The sequence below is a fragment of the Lissotriton vulgaris genome, chromosome 11 (genome assembly GCF_964263255.1).
Source record: "Lissotriton vulgaris chromosome 11, aLisVul1.2, whole genome shotgun sequence".
NCBI classification, from domain to species: Eukaryota; Metazoa; Chordata; class Amphibia; order Caudata; family Salamandridae; genus Lissotriton; species Lissotriton vulgaris.
Genome location: NC_141699.1, coordinates 98,391,737 through 98,410,209, shown reverse-complemented (window position 1 = coordinate 98,410,209; position 18,473 = coordinate 98,391,737). Strand labels below are relative to the sequence as shown.

The 18,473-nt window shown below is 46.3% G+C and overlaps 1 protein-coding gene across 4 annotated transcripts in view; it reads right to left on the bottom strand.

Moving 5' to 3' along the window:
* CABIN1 (calcineurin binding protein 1) overlaps positions 1 to 18,473 on the bottom strand; it is a 1,446,726-nt gene that overhangs the window by 310,347 nt on the left and 1,117,906 nt on the right. For all 4 annotated transcript variants that reach the window (XM_086942778.1, XM_086942776.1, XM_086942775.1 and 1 more), the window contains one exon: positions 11,810 to 12,439. In XM_086942778.1, the coding sequence (XP_086798904.1) occupies positions 11,810 to 12,439 (630 nt within the window). The remainder of the gene's footprint in view (positions 1 to 11,809; positions 12,440 to 18,473) is intronic.

The window sequence follows — 18,473 nt, the reverse complement described above, 5'->3', positions numbered from 1 at the left end:
GTAGCGCCCACCACCTCGTGGTAAGCCACGGACTTTCCCGTCTGCCTCAGTCCGCCCGCAACACTTCCCCGGACCCGGCTGCTTTCCCCGGGGAGAAGAAGGTTGCCTCAATCTCGAGTTTCACCGCTCCGATCGCCACCAGGCTTGGACCGAGTCCGGCTCACCACTGGTCAAGCAGGAAAATCAAGGTATGCCTCCAGTTGCCGTCCAGCAAGACAGGATAATTTTAGGATATCTGCTCCAGGGAACAGGAGCTACGCTGTTAGGCGGCCATTCGGTGTGTGCGCCCTCTAGCGCCCCCGAGTATGTTAGAGTTGTAGAGAGGCCTAGACTGAAGTGGCGTAAAGTACAGTGGTGCAGAGTAGATTGGCGTAGAGTGCATTGGTTTCGAGTAAAGTGGTGTAGCGTGCAGTGGCGTAGAATGCCGTGAAGTAGAGTGGTGTAGAGCAGTGCAGAGTAGATTGCTTCAGAGTACAGTTAAGTGGCGTGGAGTGGTGCAGGGTAGGGTGTAGAGTTGTGTAGAGCATTGGCGTGGAGTGCAGTGGTGCAGAATCGATTATAGTGGCCAGATGATGCGTAGTGGCATAGAGTGTAGTGGTGCAGAGTGCATTAGATTTGCGTCTAGTTGAGTGGTGCAGAATAGAGTACAAGCGCATAAAGTGGGGGAGAGGTTCAGAGTAAAGAGCAGTGGAGTAGAGTACTGTGGTACAGAGTAGAAAAGAGTGGCACAGGGTGCAGTGATATAGAGTGCAATGTTATAGAGTGCAGAGTATAGTGGCGTTGAGGTCAGTGATGGAAAATGCAGTCTTGTAGAATGTTGTGGAATGCAGTGGCCTAGAGAGGTGTAGAGAAGAATGGAGCTAACAACAGTGGCATAGAGTACAGTAGTGCTAAGTAGAAAGAAGTGCAGTAGAGTGCGGTGACAAAGCGCAATGGTTTAGAGTGACGTAGCATGCAGTGGCAGAGTGCAATCGTGCAGAGTACGGTATAGTGGTGTAGATTGCAGGGGCATAGAGAGCAGTCTCTTAGAGTAGAGTGGCGTGGAGGACAGTGGTGTTCAGTATAGTAGTGTGGCACAATGTAGAGCAACAATTCAAACACATACATATGATAAACAAAAGGGCCGTCCAGCAGCCAACAACGCCAAGGCCCCCAAGAAGGACGCAATGGCCAGAAAACGAACTCCACAACCCGACAAGCGGCCTAAGAAGGCCCAGAATCATCCCGACTCAGGAATCACTGAGGAGGCGGTGGAGGAGGAGGATCATAAGGCGGAGGAGGACGACGACGACGGAGCCCTGCCAAGAGCCTCTCTGGATGGCGGATAGGGCCGGGGCATGGAACAACATGCTGCCATCAAAAGGAAGATCAATGAGCCACTGGGAATACTCCATCCCGAAGCCAAGCATGGTGACGGAGAGCGAACGAGGAAGCCATGGTCTGGCCCAACACCTCTGAGATGTCCAGGCCAGAGTGGAGAATAAACGCTGCCAGCTCCGGACCATCCACTTGACCACCCTCCTGGGACGCTGCAGATCCCAGAGAATCAGCAGAGTCCCACAAACAGGAGCAGGTCTGAGCCACCACACACAAGGTGTTCAGGGCCCGCAGGGCAGCGTTGGTCGAGGCGAACATATTGCGCCCCCAAGAGTCCAGCCAGCGGGCCTCTCATGACGGCGAAGTCAGTAGTGGCGGAAGGGAGGGAAAAGCAGTCCGCAAAAGAGCATTGAAAGCAGAAGGGTGGAGGGAAAGGCATGCTGGGTCACGGGGCGCCGGGAGATGCCGGCGCAGAAGCTGCTGAGGCACCGGATCCCCTGAGGCAGGACGCCTCCAAGCCCCCGTCAAAGAAGAAAGGAGTGTACCTTCAAAGGGAAGCAAGATTTGCCTCCCACCAGAGCCCTGGTGGAGGACCTCCAATAGATGGTCCACCGGAAAGTGAGCCACCGGGTCACGCATACACAAGATGCCAACAGCCTTGGACACCGCGTGAGCGAAGGCTGCACCCGCCTCCGTAGGGACACGCGGCGGGGAAAGCAGGTCCTCCGTGGGCGATGGCTGCAAATTAAGTCGGCCGTCCTTGAGAGCAGGCAAGGCAAGGGCCAGACCTGGAAGTTAGAAGGAGCCGAAGAATGAGGGACCTGCCGCTCTTCCAACGAACACCTCTGTTACGGGAAGGGCGGGGAGCCCCCCCCTCGACACCGGTGAAAAGGACACCACACGGCGACCCGTTTCTGGGGAGGATGACACCAATATACAGGCTGCCTCCGGAGAAGGAGCATCTAAAGACGAATCCGTGGTACGACCCCTGCGCGGAGCCATAGAGTCCGCCGCCTGAGGCGAGGCGTCTGCACCATCCGGCGTCGCCAGACAGGGGTGCTCCAAGTCACCCCACACTGAAGCCCGGAGCGGAGTCTGGAGTGGGGCTGGAGCCGAACCGGCTCAGGGGTGGCACCTGATCGGCACCGCCCCGACTTCCACCATGGTAGCCATCCGTGTGGGGGAACGGGACGGGCCTGGGGAGGGACACAAAGCCCTCCACCAGCCGCGGCCCAGAATGAGGCGCAGATCGCTCGCATCCCATGAGGCGGTGCCAGGGACGATTCCACCTCCGACTCGCCCCCCATCGAGACAGCTGCCTGCAGGGGAGGACGAGAGGGGCCCGGAAAGGGGCCGCCCCCGGCCTCGACCCGGAGCGGGACGAGGAGGGTGCACTGACCGCTGTGGCTCCGCAAAGGCGTATCGGCGTCACCTCAGCCTTGGACAGGACCACCCTGTCAAGGGACCGAGAGGGCCTCGGGGATGCGACCCGAGCCCCGGCGACCTCCTGCGACACCACAGGGACTCCCGCAGGAGTTTGCAGTGAGGCAGAGGCACCGTGGCCAGAAGGGAGTGCCCCAGAGCAGCCGCACCCCAACAGCACCATACCCTCCAAGCCTGGATCCGAACCAGTCGGCGCTGGAGCTGCCAGCGGCGCCGAGGAGGGCCGTGCGCAAGGCAAGGGGTCCGCCGACGCCCCAGGAGGGGAAGACGTCAGCGAGGCCTGCAAGGCCGCCACGTATATGTCTCCATTCAGACTCTCGACTCCCCCACACGGGAAAGGGTGGACAGGACGACACGTGGGGCCTCATCACCCGTGGAGAGTCCACGCCTCCAGTAATCCGGAACCCAGCCCCCGGGGACAAGCTGCAACACTTACCCACCAGGGAGCCATGCACATGTGACATCAGAGAAGGGCGAAGGCGACTACCACGGCTGAACCTCAAGCCGTCCGCCGAAGCTGGCTGAGGGGAGGACGTCGACCTGGAGAGACGCGCCGAGAGAGAAGTTTCATGCGGCGCTCCTGCCTCAACTTCGGCTCAACTGTTGGCAGGCCTGGCAGTCGGTGGTGCCGTGATCCTCCCCCAAACACTACATACAAATGAGGTGCGGTCAGTCGCAAAACCCACAAAACTTACAAGTTTTGAAGCCCGAAGACATTCACACACTGTTCTACCAAAAGAATGGAGAAAAAAGGGGGCCGAAACAGGTCTGTAGCAAGGACCGGATCTGCGTTGCATGCGGAAAAGGAAAAAGCTGATGTAGGCGCGCTGGGGCGGGTCTTATGTGACCTCGCTGACGTCACGTGCGCGGACGATGCCTGGGCGAAGTCGCGTGATGTCGTCCGGCCCCCGGCGCACAGGGAAGCTGTGGCAAAAAGTTTTTGGGAGCCAGTCTCACACATGGGGATGATTCTACGTGAAGGAATCTGCAGCTAGTAGTCTCTATCAGACAGAGAATTATTTACAGATATACTTTGGAGCACATCACCGTAAGCCAGTTGATGAAAGAGCCCTATTATTATAAATGTTATTCCCTCATACCGACCATTATTCAGTAATCCCATGTTTTATAAAAACATTACATGTTACTTTCTGGCAACCTCAAAACTGTAGTTATTCCAGCTCAGGTCAGCGCTTAAGGACAGCCCTACCAATGGCATTTCTAGAATAAGACGCACAGTATGAAAGGCTTCTCCATCTGCTCTAGTGTTGGACCCTTTTTACCAACCTTTAACACCCACTGCTATTACCATGAACCAAAACTGGCTGGGAGGTGAAGCTGAGAGACTTAGGGCAAGGGGTGAAGCCCAGGAACTCTAATGGTGGAATATGGCGCACCCTGTTCAGGAGATGAATTGGAGCCACTGTTGACAAATGGATCAAGCCCTAGAACTCAAAGCTATTTTGTTACAGACAAGCTTGAGTCCTCTTCAGCTTCTACGGGTGCACAGAGATACAGTTGTGGCACATTACGGCAACAGGTGGCAAGCCAGTGTGGTAGCTATGTGTTGGGTGCTTATTGCGGACTTTTATGTTACGACTTAAAAGAAATAATCTGGGGTCAAGTATGTCCCAGAGGGTTGCAAGCATCAGGACCTTGCTCATGACTGCTCAAATGATTATGTTGCGTGCAGCCTTCCTGTGCAGCTTTTCATGTTGTTCTTCATGCTTTTTGTTATTCTATTTTTATTAGGTTTTGCGTAACCCAGACCCACAACTAGTAGGAGATAGATATCTTTGATGGTGATGGGGTGTTCAACTACCTACCCCTGACTGATGAGTACTGAAAATGTTCTGTGTTCATACTAGGACACGTGTCAAATGCAGTTGAGAACAGAGTTAAGGCCAATTACTGTGTATGGAGGTTGGTAAAAGTAATTCCAGGGCAGTTGAAGTTCACATATCCGTGAAGCGGACAATGTATCATGCCCTTTACCATGTGTTAAGTGATGGTAACAGAGAGTGAATGCCAAGATGTACAACATAGACAAGTGACATGTGAGTATTTTCAAGATCATTAGACTAAAAGGGAATGTTTTACGCCTTAAAATTAGTTGCCACAAACCAGAAGTTCATCCCAATACCTGACAATATTTTATAAAACTTTTTAGAGAAATACATGGGTCTTACAATACAGAGTTTCATCATATTCTATCGATTAATAATAATAGTGTGCATGAAGTCTTATAACAAGACACCAGATCGGATAAGAGATTACATTATCTGAATGCTCTTTGAGGTAAAAGTGAGAGAATCAAGACGTTTCTGTATGTGTTTAGTGTCTGATCCTTATCATAACAAAACTAACGTTTTGCCTATGTGAGAATGAAACAAGGCAATTTGGAAAGGAACTTGATCTTGAGGAGAAGATTTGAGACTCCAAATGAATAAGGAATTTACTACTCTAGCCTCGTCACTGTTCAGCCGGCACCGATAGTAAAAGGTTGTGCCCTTTGTTTTTTCTTGCTCAAGGTCTTTGGAAATAGTTGTGTGTTAGAGTGGAAGTCAATATTTTCTTCAGGCTCTAAATTTTTTAGGAACACCCCACCTGCTCAATTAGTATCTTAGGCAGTTGTACGCTGAATTCTAAGGGGGTTCATAGTATTAACGAGGCAAAGCTGCACAGTACATTGTTCTCCAAAGCTGGATAAACAGTTGAAGAGAACAAAAGTTGTTTAGCATGGAAGACAACTTTACTAAGGCCTAAAACAGTCCATTTCAGCCACCCTTAAATCTCTGGGAAACCAACAGCAGAAGCTGGCCACTCTCAATCCTGAACCTGTTCCCTAAAAGAAAGAAAAGTCATGTGAACCTTTGCTCCTAGGAAGCTGGGAGTGGAGGAGCACAAGCTGCACATGAAGGCCAAACAGAAGAGGCACCTTGAGCCTCAAGAGACTTAAGGCAGTATTCATTTGCTAAGAGACACAAGCTTCACACAATACCCTCAGGCAAGAAGGCTGTAGTGTCTAATGTGCACAGCAACCGGGATGCCATACAGAAGGTCTCACTAAAGAGGAGGATTCCTTTACGGTAGAGGAAGGCGTGGGAGAGTAGATCCCATTTACCAGTTCCCGACGCCCCTCTTAGTTCGGCCATTATCCCTTTTCAGGGATGTCGAGCGGCGCTTATCAACACACGCTCTCTACCATGTCATTGTCTAGATATTTGCGAGTTTATTACTACGCATGATCTTGACTTTCTTTTCGCCACAGAAACATGGGGAGATGCGGGCTCGGGACCTGACTTTTGTCAGGCCACCCCGGATGGCTATAGCGTAGTGAGATATGATAGACAATTAGGAAGAGGGGGTGGACTCGCCATAATTTTTAAGAACCAGTACCACACCACGCTCGACCCCATCTCATCCACTAATTGTGAAGCTGCCGCCTTTGCAATTAATCTTAATAGTAAACAAACTTTTAAAGGCATTCTGCTTTACCGACCCCCCGGACCTCGCAGCTCCTTTCTTTGCTCCCTATCTGAGCTAAACCATTATATTATAGGCTCCACTGACTACACAATATTGGGAGATTTCAACTTCCCTTTGGAAGAACATGGAAACCACGACACCTCCCAACTTATTGCTGATCTCCTCATTTTAGGACTTCAGCAACTGGTAAAGGGAATTACTCATTTGGCGGGACACACACTAGATGGTGTCTTTACCAATAACTCTCTCATTAAGATATCAGATATTCTACCCCTTACATGGACCGACCATAGGGCCATTATACTCTCTATCGACACTCCCCCAGTTAATCTTCCTGCTTCCAGACCACCTAGTAGGGCAGCAATCCGTGCCTGGAAGAATGCTGATATCCCTCAGATGGCAAATACTCTGTCACTATCTTCCCCTACCTCAGGATCTAATCCCGTCCTCTCAGCTTCGGTTTTCCATGACTGGATTAAGAACGCCGCTGATCAGGTTGCCCCAGAAAAATCCATCCAACCTAATAGAAGGTCGCCCTCAGCGGCATGGTATACAGAAGAGCTTAGACTCCACCGACTACACTGTCGGAATTTAGAAAGACGCTGGAGGAAATCTTACTGCCCCTTAGCTAAGCAATCTTACAAGGATGCTTTAACTATATATAAAAGGGCCATCATCACCCGGAAAACGACTTATTTCTCGACCCAAATCGACAATGCCAGGAATTCGGCCAGAGAACTCTTTTTAGTGGTCAATTCCTTATCCACACCTCCGTCGGGTCCTGGAGCAGAACCCTCCCAACTGTTCTGTAATGCATTGTCCAATTTCTTCACTACCAAAGTGGCAGACATCTATGCATCCTTTGGTGGAGATGTAGGGACCAGCTCCACTGTCAGAAGAAAGGAAATTCCCCATATTAACCATGCCCCTTTCTCTTACTTCGCTGACACTTCAGAAGATCAAATCAGCAGACTCATCTCCATCACTAAGTCAGGATCCCCTTTGGACCCTTGTCCCCCCCCAGTGATGGCCAATCTAAGTGAGGTGATTTCGCACCCACTTATGGAAATCTGCAACACTGCCTTTCATACCGGTTGTTACCCAGCCCCGTGGAAGAAGGCAGTGATTAAGCCTCTATTGAAGAAGCCCTCCCTGGATCCCTCCGCCTTGGTCAGTTATAGACCTATTGCCTGTCTCCCTTTCCCGGCCAAAATTTGCGAAACTCTGATGAACAAACAGCTCTCAGAGTACGTCGATACTTACCAACTCTTAGACGAAACGCAATTTGGCTTCAGGAAGGGACATGGGACGGAGACCGCGCTAATAAAAGCCTCTGACGAAATCAGAACCATCATGGATCAGGGAGGAGTGGCCATCCTAATTCTTCTGGATCTGTCCGCAGCATTTGACACGGTCGACCATGCTATTTTGGTCGACCGTGTCACAGCTCTGGGGATAGATGGTTTGGCCAGAGACCTTATTTCATCCTTCCTGGCCGACCGTACCCAGACAGTCAAGTTGGGCAACTTCTATTCTCCTGTCTCTGCACTACCATGTGGAGTACCCCAAGGCTCCTCGCTAAGTCCCACGCTATTTAACATCTATGTAGCGGACTTAGCGAGGGTAATAAAGGCCTATGGGGTACGATTAACCTCCTATGCAGACGATACCCAACTGGTGCTGGCGATCCACAAGAACGGCACAGCAGTGGCAGCTAATTTCCAGGAGGCCATGCTCGCTGTTAGTACATGGATGTCCTCCAACTGCCTAAGGCTTAACTCAGATAAAACCGAGGTTATGACCTTTGGCAACCTCGCTCCAGAATGGTCCCCCATCTGGTGGCCTAACCAACTGGGCACCCCACCCGTCCCTGTGGTAAAAGCGAGAAATTTGGGAGTCATCTTTGACAGCAAATTAACATTCAACCTTCATGTCAACAAGGTTGTCTCCTCTGCCTTCTTTGTTTTAAAGAAAATAAAGAAACTGCTGCCTTATCTCCCCACCTCTGCTGGGAAGACCTTAGTTACCACTCTGGTATTTTCTAAAATCGATTACGGAAATGCCCTCTTCCTTAACACCCAGAAACAGGTGCTGCTGAAGCTACAGTCAGTACAGAACGCGGCTGCCAGAATTCTTCTAAACATCCCTCGCCGCCAACCTACCACTCCTGCTATCCGCCAGCTCCATTGGCTTAGAGTAGAGAGCCGCATTAAGTTCAAGGCCCTCTGCATTGCCTATAAGGCAGTGCAAGGCATAGGACCTAAATTCTTGACCGAGGCACTCCAGGTCTACACCCCCAAAAGACTGTTGAGATCTGCCAACACTTGCCTTCTACCTGTACCGCGTACCAGAACGGCAACCTGGGGAGACCGTCGCTTCTTAGTGGCTGTACCAAAACTTTGGAACCTTCTTCCACTAAATATCAAAAATGCACCCAACTTGATGAGCTTCCGCAGGCTCGTAAAGACATGGTTGTTTGACCAGTGAATCCTATTACTGTGGTCCTGCTAGTTCACACATGCGCCGAGACACCTCCGGGTATTTGTCGCGCAATAAAAATAGCAAAAATAAATAAATAAATAAAAAATAAATAAATAAGATGTCCTCAGATGGTTTTTAGTCAGGATTTGATATAAAGTGGGTTTGACTGCAGAGCTATTATACAAATAGCCACAGATATGGAGAGGACTTAGGTAGGGAGAAGAACAATTGTTACTTACCTGTAAACAGGTGGTTCTCCAGTATTGGTGTCTTTCATAGATTCACATGCTTGAATATTCCCCGTCGTGGAAGTGGGAGTCCCACAGTAAATAAAATAGCAATAACAATAACATACCAACAACATATGTATGTAAATACATAACACATGCAATAGTAGTAGTAAATACATAATAAAGGCTCAAAAACCAATTCCTACATAGGAATACATGAAACGTGAGCTGATAGTGCATGTGTTAAGCCCTCCACAGCTTCTTTCACACTCTTTTCGGGTCATCATCTTGTAAAAAGAAATGTTTTAATCTCGATCAACCCAATGTTTCAGACCTGGAAAGCGGGAAATAGAATCCAAAGATGGCACTCAAGTGTAGGACACTGTGGGCTTTTGGTTGCTGTCATCATTAGTCATACATATTGCAAATATGGTTGATACCCAAAACATGACCGGATGCAACCACTAGACGGCGCAATAAAGTACATCATGCACCTCTAGATAAGGCAAATGGTGCCACATACCTGAGTAGTAGTGGACAGCGGTAAATAAACACTGAAGGAAATATTGATTGAACCAATGATCATTAATGAAAGCCTGCGGCAGGAACGAAAGTGTGCTTTGAAAGTTTATGCAACAGCAGATTGTGGCAGCATGGCAAGTAAATGTACAGACAGGACAGTTAAATGGGCAGAGATGCCAACAATTACGAACTATCACTGGCTCACCAGCACAAGGGCCATACAGGAGTCCTTTGGTTGCAAGCTGGCTGCTACGGTGCCATACTAAGGCAGCTGCCTAGCACAACCAGGCATGCAATCAGCATCACAACAAACTTTGGTTTCCGGTAGGTGCCAGGATTACAAATCACGTGTCATGCATTATCCTAAAGGCAAACCTGCAGAAGCGGACACCTCGCTTTGTTCCAACCAGAGAACTTTCCTCAATTTTCCCCTATCTGATTTACCAACATGTTTTCTCACGGATAAGGCAAGGAGGCAGTTCACTTGCTGCACAAGGAGCAAAACTCTGGAATGCCTTCAACCCAAACTTAAGATCTCTGCCCTGGTACATGCTTTTCAGGAAACCTCTGAACACAGAATTATTCAGGCTAGCTTCAACTGAACACAGCTGCGGTCTAAGAATATTGGACACAGTTACTTCCACTACCCGCCTGAACTTTAACCTCCCTTCTCTCCCATCAAACTGCACTTTTTTTCCTGCAGTCAGTGCTCTCTAGTAAGGTAACATGCCTTGCTTTACAAACCTCTTGAACTGACACATTAATAATGCTGGACCATCGGTTTTATAATATGAAGAACGAGAGAAACTCATGTATTAACAAATTAACCAATAATAATATTAATAATAATAATAATAAAGAGATTTATAAAGCGCCTGGTGACGCCATCTCAGCGTGTCCCCGCGCTACGGAGAAAAGGAAAACGCTCAAGCAGGAAGCTCCTCTGTTCAGGCTGTGAAGTTAGATATTATACAGATGGGTCTTAAGACGTTTTCTGAACTTGACTTCAGATCCTTCTAATCTTAGGCTGATCGGGAGTCTGTTCCAGTTGCTGGCTGCCAACAGTCTGAAAGAGCGACCACACAATTTAGCTCTTTTGACGTGTGGGATTTTTAGTAGACCCGCTCCTACTGAGCGTAGTGCTCTAGCTGGCTCATAAATGTGTACCAGGTCATGAAGATAGGATGGTGCTTTATGCCATACAATCCTGTGGCATATTAAGAGTGCTTTATACATCACTCTCTTTCTGACTGGTAGCCAGTGTAGCGCTGCAAGAGCAGGTTTAGAAGCTGCTCTTTTAGGAAGTCTCAACACTAGATGGGCGGCAGTATTTTGAAGGACTTGCAATCGCCCTAGGTTTTTTTCCGTGGTGCCTAAGAGCAGCACATTACCATAGTCCATGCGGGACGTGAACAGGGCTTGTGTCATGGTGCGTCGAGCCTCCAGCGGGAGTAAGTCCAATGTGTGATTGAGGGTTTTCAATATCCCAAAGCACTTTCCCACGAGACGGTTGACGTGGCCCTCATAGGATAATTTGGGATCAACTCATATTCCCAGGTTCTTTGCCTCCTTACAGGGATTGGGCGTGGGGCCTAAACATGTTGGCCACCAGTCCCATGTCCAGCTTGAGTTGCTTCCTCCAATCACCATAACCTCCGTCTTGGAGCCATTGAGCTTTAGACAGTGTGAGTTCATCCATCCTGCTAAAGCCTGCATACAGAACTTGAAGTTGGATGCTGCTGTTTCGGGGGCTTGGGACAGGGAGATCAGCAGTTGGGTGTCGTCATCGTAGGAGACTAACTCCACTCCATACGCTTGCACCACTTCTGCCAAGGGGGCCATGTACAGATTAAACAAGCTTGGGCTCAAAGCTGAGCCCTGGGGCCCCCCATGTTCTATTTAGCTATTTTCAAGAACATTACCAGGTATCTGGAAAGTAACACCATGACTAAACCAACAATTACATAGCTATGGTAGTGACAGGCCTAAGTGACTGACAGAGGGTGTACAGGATTAGCTGAATGTAATCTTTAGTTTATTCAAGTGTCTAAATTTAGCTTGAAACGGATCCCCGCACTCTTTTGCGGTTCTACGAAAGCAGACAGGGCAACATTGAATTCGATAGAATTATTAAACTCACAGTGAAAACTACTGCGGGAGCCTTATGTCAAATGACATCAATGAGAACAATTACAATAAAAAAGACACGAATGAAGATGTTTGGATTCAAACGTCAGATAAAAAGGAGAAGCTTATAAACATTTAGCATGGAAGGTACTGGCATTTAGCAGTGATAATCTGTTTTTCTGACTTGAAATACTGCTCACCTGTTTAATCAGCATGTAGGTCTCGGACATGATCTTCTCAATCTTTTCCAGGTCATAGGGCATGACCTTCTGACCCTGCTGCCAGACGCGGTAAGCATCCAGGAGGAGGGTCTTGCTTGACTCCGTGTCATCCAGCAGCTTCCGCTTCCTGCTCGGCCTCGGCACCGCCTCTTCCGGCTGTGTTGTGACTGGCTGGGAGCTTGCTTTGGCTGCTTGGAGCTGCTGCTTGGAGCTGATGCTGAGTTCCTCCAGGGAGAGTTCTGGGGCCCGGCTTTCCAGAGATTTGTCCTTGGGGGTCCGAGCCGACTGGGCCCGGTTTGTCTCTGCGCGGCTGCTTTTTTCAGAGTCACACAGGTGCCCCCCCAGCTCCATGGGCTCAGTGGAGCTGGACTTGGAAGCCGCCGGGGGCTCTTTGCCAGCCTTGCTGGCCTGGTCGCCGGTGTCCATAGGCTGCACGGCTGGCACCTGTGCCCCATCCTGGACCCCATTCTCAGCACCATGGGCGCCCCGGTCAGCCAAAGCAGTCTTTTTCGGCAGCCCCTCCTTGCTGTCCTCGGCAGTCGCCTTGTTGGAGAGGTCAGTTGTCATTCCCCCTGCAGCGAATCGTTTGGATTTCTGATCTTCAGATACCTAGAAGAAAGATCATAGAATCAGCAACTGAGCGGCGTCACAGAGAGGGCATGCATGGCACAGTCAGAAGCGGGTGGGGTCAACAATGCTGCTGGACAAGAGCTTCCACCAGTGAGAGGCCAGTGAAAGCAGGGCCCCAGGATCCTTGTTCACGTCCCAGTGCAGACACAGGAGCAGTGCCTGTTGACAGGCACCGTCACTCCACAGCACGCAGGCTGCTTCCAAGGCCCCATGTCCTGCCTTTGTGCTGTGGCTTCAGCTCTCATCGCTCTGTGCTCTGGACCTGAATGGCACATTGCAGGCTGTTTATACACCTGACTGGAAACAGGAGATGTTTGTTGCACGGCCCTGAGGGGAGCAGAATAAGCAACAAGCTGGATGGACATGAAGGGTCTTGGGGGAGATGAGCAGGCGGGCAGCCCACAGGGAAAAGAAGGGTCTTTGCAGACTGGCAAAGAAAAGGCCGAGTATACAAACGAGGCGGCATCAGAAAGCAGAACAAGAGTGCTACTGTGATGGGCAGAGCGCGGGTATGGACAGGACCACAGGGGTCTACAACAAGGGTGTATGTGATGGTTAACGCTGGGAGGGCGAGGACATGTATGTAAAAACGGCTGGTAGAGTAGGGGCAAAGATGCAGGACAGAGGAGACATGCACAGTATGGATACAGATGTACCAATGAGGAGACTTGCACAGTATGGATACAGATATACAACAGAGGAAACGTGCACAGTATGGATACAGATTTACTACAGAGGAGACTTGCACAGTATGGATACAGATGTATGACAGAGAAGACTTGCACAGTATGGATACAGATGTACTACAGAGGAGACTTGTACACTATAGATACCGATGTATGACAGAGAAGACTTGCACAGTATTGATACAGATGTACCACAGAGGAGACTTTTACAGTATGGATACAGATGTGCACCAGAGGAGACATGCACAGTATGGGTACAGATGTACCACAGAGGAGACTTGGACAGTATGGATACAGATGTACACTAGAGGAGACTTGCACAGTAGGGATACAGATGTACCACAGAGGATACTTGCGCAGTATGGATACAGATGTACAACAGAGGAGACTTGCGCAGTATGGATACAGATGTACCACAGAGGTGACTTGCACAGTATGGATACAGATGTACCACAGAGGATACTTGCGCAGTATTGATACAGAACTATAAAAGAGGAGACTTGAACAGTATGGATACAACAGATGTACCACAGAGGAGACTTGCACAGTATGGATACAGATGTACAACAGAGGAGACTTGCACAGTATGGATACAACAGATGTACCACAGAGGAGACTTGCACAGTATGGCTGCAGATGTACCACAGAGGAGACCTGCACAGTATGGATACAGATGTACAACAGAGGAGACTTGCACAGTATAGATACAGATGTACACCAGAGGAGACTTGCGCAGTATGGATATAGATGTACAACAGAGGAGGCTTGTGCATTATGGATACAGATGTACCACAGAGGAGACTTGCGCAGTATGGATACAGATGTACAGAAGAGGAGACTTGGACAGTATGGATACAGATGTATGCATGTTAATCCTACTGACAAGGAGATGCCCTCCTTGTTGGTCTAACTCAATCAAAACGACATATTATAACAAGCACTGGCAAACCCAAAAGGTCTCGGCTCTGCAAGAGCTATCGGCTTTGCAATAATGTTTTAGCGATGTTGTACACCAGAGTGGCTGCTGCTCAGCATGGCTTAAAGTTAGTGGAGTAAAGGAAAGTGGCGTGTCATAAAGTGGAGTAGAACGGAGTGTTATGGATTGGTGTAGAGTGGCATGGAGTAGCGTTCAGTAGAGTTGTGTGGAGAGGAGTTGAGTGTCATGGAGTAGTGTACAGTGTTGTGGAGGGGGCAGAGTTGAGTAGAGTGGAGTACAGTGTCAGAACTGAGTAGAGTAGCATAGAATGTTGTGGTGTGGAGTGGCATAGAGGGTGTCGCGTAAAGTGGAGTAGAGTGTTATAGAGTGGCGTAGATTGTCATAGAGTGGAGTAGTGAACCACAGGATAGAGTGGAGAAAAGTGTCTTGGAGTGGCATAGAGGGAGTTGTGTGGAATGGAGTAGTTTCACAGAATGGCACGCAGTAGAGTGCAGTAGAGTGTCATTGGAGCAGAGTTTAATTGAGTACATCATCATGGAGTGGAGCTTTGTGGAATGCAGTAGTGTAGCCTAGAGGGAAGTGACGTAAATTACAGTGGTGCATAGTAGATTAGTGTAGAATCTAGTTTTAAAGGAGGCCTCGTGGGATCTTTGTTTTCATTCTGATAAAAAGTTAGTTGGTGAAAAAAGGAACGTGGAACCTCTCCTTAATTCCTATGTGTTGAAGCGGCCACAACCCTATGTCATATGGAACCTACCGCATGGTATTCGTAGATTTTGGTTTCTGTTACGTTATGATTTAATTCCACTAAATCTACTGTTATCCAAATGGTATGGTTCCTCCGCTTTGTGCAATTTATGTAAATTGAGCACCCAGGACTGTATGCATGTTCTATTGATTTGCCCTATGCTCCGTAAATTGCGCATCCGATGGTTAAAAGTTATTTGTCTCCGTCTTGGCATTGTCACTTTAAATGGCTTTCTTCATGCACTTTATTGCCCTCCTAACGAAATGTTCTGTTTCCATATTTTTAACTTTTTTGAAGGTTTTTTAGCTATTTATTAATATGTACCTGGAGATGATTTGTCTGTCCGACCTTTTGTAGATTATTTTGCGTGTGTCTATTTTGGATTTAATCTTGTTCCTCAAATATCTTGATTTTCCTTATATTTGTCCTGTTGTTTTACATTGTATATTTTATGTGGCCCTCTTTTGAGAGCCAAAACATAATAAATAAAATTGAATTGTCTATGCTTTTTTTTTAGTGGCATAGAGAGCACTGTTTTTGAGTGAAATGGTGTAGCGTGCACTGGCATAGAGTGATGTAGTTATTTTAAACAAACAAGGGAACCCGATGAGTAACCAAGGACCCCGGGTGTCAATTATTTTAGAGAACAATGGTCCTTAGGTAAAGAATACAAGAGACAAATAACATATAGACCTTAATAGGTACTATAGATATTCAGTGTCCAGCCGGACAGAGAATTTTTAATGTGCAATATTATCAAAAATAATATACATGAGGAACAACACAAAATGAAATGGGACACAATCCTGTACCCGATCTGGGAGAAAACAAGCATATAACATAAAGGGTTTAAGGCAACCGTAGAGCTATGGTGGCTTGAAATAATCATAGAATCAAGCAAGCTAACCAACACAGTGACCACATTTTTCATACAGATCACAAAACAGTGGTACTGTTTCAATTGTCGACAAGGTTTCGATCCCAAGCTCTTAGAATACAAGGATCATCATCAGGACTACAAAAATAGAATGCCTGGTGCTTAACACAATGCCTCGTTGGAAAAATGGTTGGGTTCGGAGGAGCAATTATGGTTGGTAGAGCGGTGATTGGTACTGGTAATTTTAAGGAAACACTACGATGTGGTGAGCAAGCCGGGGTATCGGCTACTGCTTAGAATACCAAGGTTATGGCGGGCGAGACAAAACATGGGCTTCTGCTGTGATTTCCAAGATGTTTGAGCGTGTGCGGGAATCAGCACCTGGCTCCGTGTAGCTCAGTGGCAGTATTGCGGCAATGCGCCAGTAGTTCCATCGCGCTTTGGAACTACTGAGTATTGAGTGGAGTGGTGCTGAGTGGAGTGGTGAAGAGTGGAGTGGTGAAGAGTGGAGTGGTGAAGAGTGCAGCGGCGTAGAGTAGATTGTTTCAGAGTACAGTGCAGTGGTGCTGAGAAGAATTGAGTGGCGTAGAGAGGATTGGCATAGCATGCACGGTCATACAGTGGAGTGGTGCAGAGAGTGCATTGGCGTAGAGTGCAGTGCTGCAGAGTAGGGGGGCATAGAGTGGAGTGGGGCAGAGTGAAGTGGTGTAGAATGCAGAGGCGAAGGCTACAGTTGTGCTTGGTAGAGTGGAGTGGTGTAGAGTGGAGTGGTGCAGAGTGCATTGGCATAGAGTAGAGAGGAGTGGTGTAGAGGAGGGATCACTGACATAATATCGAGGGACATAATATCGATTATCAAAAATATCGTTGACAAAATATCAACGGACAGAATATCGAGTTTGTATCTACAAACAGGTAAGTACAAAAATAGAGTAAAAAATATCGTTATAGTTTGTAAAAATATCGATTTTATTAAAAACAATGTTAAATTAAATTAATATTAAAAATTAATTACTAAAATATACTTAAAAATACTTAAATTAACTTATAATAATTAAATAATTAATGAAAGTTATAAAAAAAAATGTAAATCATATTTGTTAAAACATATATATATAGTAACATAATATAATTAAATAATATCCAATATTATTACCGTACAATAGAGGAAGTGTAAAAATTACTATTCCCACTCCAGAGAGTGCAACAGTAGGGAAAGCGTTGGATAGCGTAGGGATAAAAAATACTATTCCCACTCCAGTGAGTACAACAATAGGGAAAGCGTTGGATAGCGTAAGGGTAAAAATTACTATTCCCACTCCAGTGGGTGCAACAGTAGGGAAAGCTTTGGATAGCATAGGGGTAGAATTTACTATTCTCACTCCAAAGAGTGCAACAGTAGGGAAAGCGTTGGATAGCGTAGGAGTTAAAATTACTATTCCCACTCCAGCGAGTGCAACGGTAGGGAAAGCGTTGGATAGCATAGGGGTTAAAATTACTATTCCCACTCCAGTGAGTGCAACAGTAAGGAAAGCGTTGGATAGCGTAGGGGTAAAAATTACTATTCCAACTCCAAAAAGTGCAACAGTAGGGAAAGCGTTGGATAGCGTAGGGGTAAAAATTACTATTCCCACTCCAAAGAGTGCAACAGTAGGGAAAGCGTTGGATAGCGTAGGGGTAAAAATTACTATTCCCACTCCAGTAGGTGCAACAGTAGGGAAAGCGTTGGATAGCGTAGGGGTAGAAATTTCTAATCCAACTCCAGTGAGTGCAACAGTAGGGAAAGCGTTGGATAGCGTAGAGGTAAAAATTACTATTCCCACTCCAGTGGGTGCAACAGTAGTGAAAGCGTTGGATAGCGTAGGGGTAAAAATTACTATTCCCACTCCAAAGAGTGCAACAGTAGGGAAAGTAAATACTTCATATATTATTTAAAAAAAATATAAATTAATATCTATAAAAAATTAAATAAAAGTAATTACCATTTTAATATATTATAATAATTAATCTATTAAAATTACTAATTAACATTAATTATTACAATTAGTTACCTATTAATACAAATTATTTACAAATTACCAATTAATTATTTACCAATTAAAAATTACCAATTAATTCAAATTAAATACAATTAAATAAATGTAATTATTATATTAATTATAAATAAATTACTTCCCACCCTATTCCCCTATAAACCCACAACCCCCTACATAAAATAAATTAGTAAAATTAATATAATTAGCAATTAATCAATTACATTAAATTAATTGGAAATTAAAATTTAATTAATTACCCATAAAAACATAATTAACAATTAATTCTAAATAAATACCAATAAATAATTTTACATATTTAATTAATTAGAATTAAATTACTTCCCACCCAATTCCCCTATAAACCCGCTACAGAAAATAAATTAGTAAAATTAACATAATTAGCAATTAATCAATTAATTTAAATTAATTGTCAATTAAAATGTAATTAATTACCAAATATTAATTAACAATTAGTTAAAAATTAATACCAATAAATAAATTTACATATTTAATTAATTATAATTAAATTACTTCCCACCCTGCTCCCCTATAAACCCACAACCCGCTACAGAATTAAATTACGCAAAAATTAAAAAAACAAAATTCATTAATTAAAATTAATTATAACATAAATACACACTTTTCACACATAACATAAAAAACACTATAAAAAATCGATATTATTAAAAAATCGATAATTTTAAAAACCTATATTATATACTTCGATAT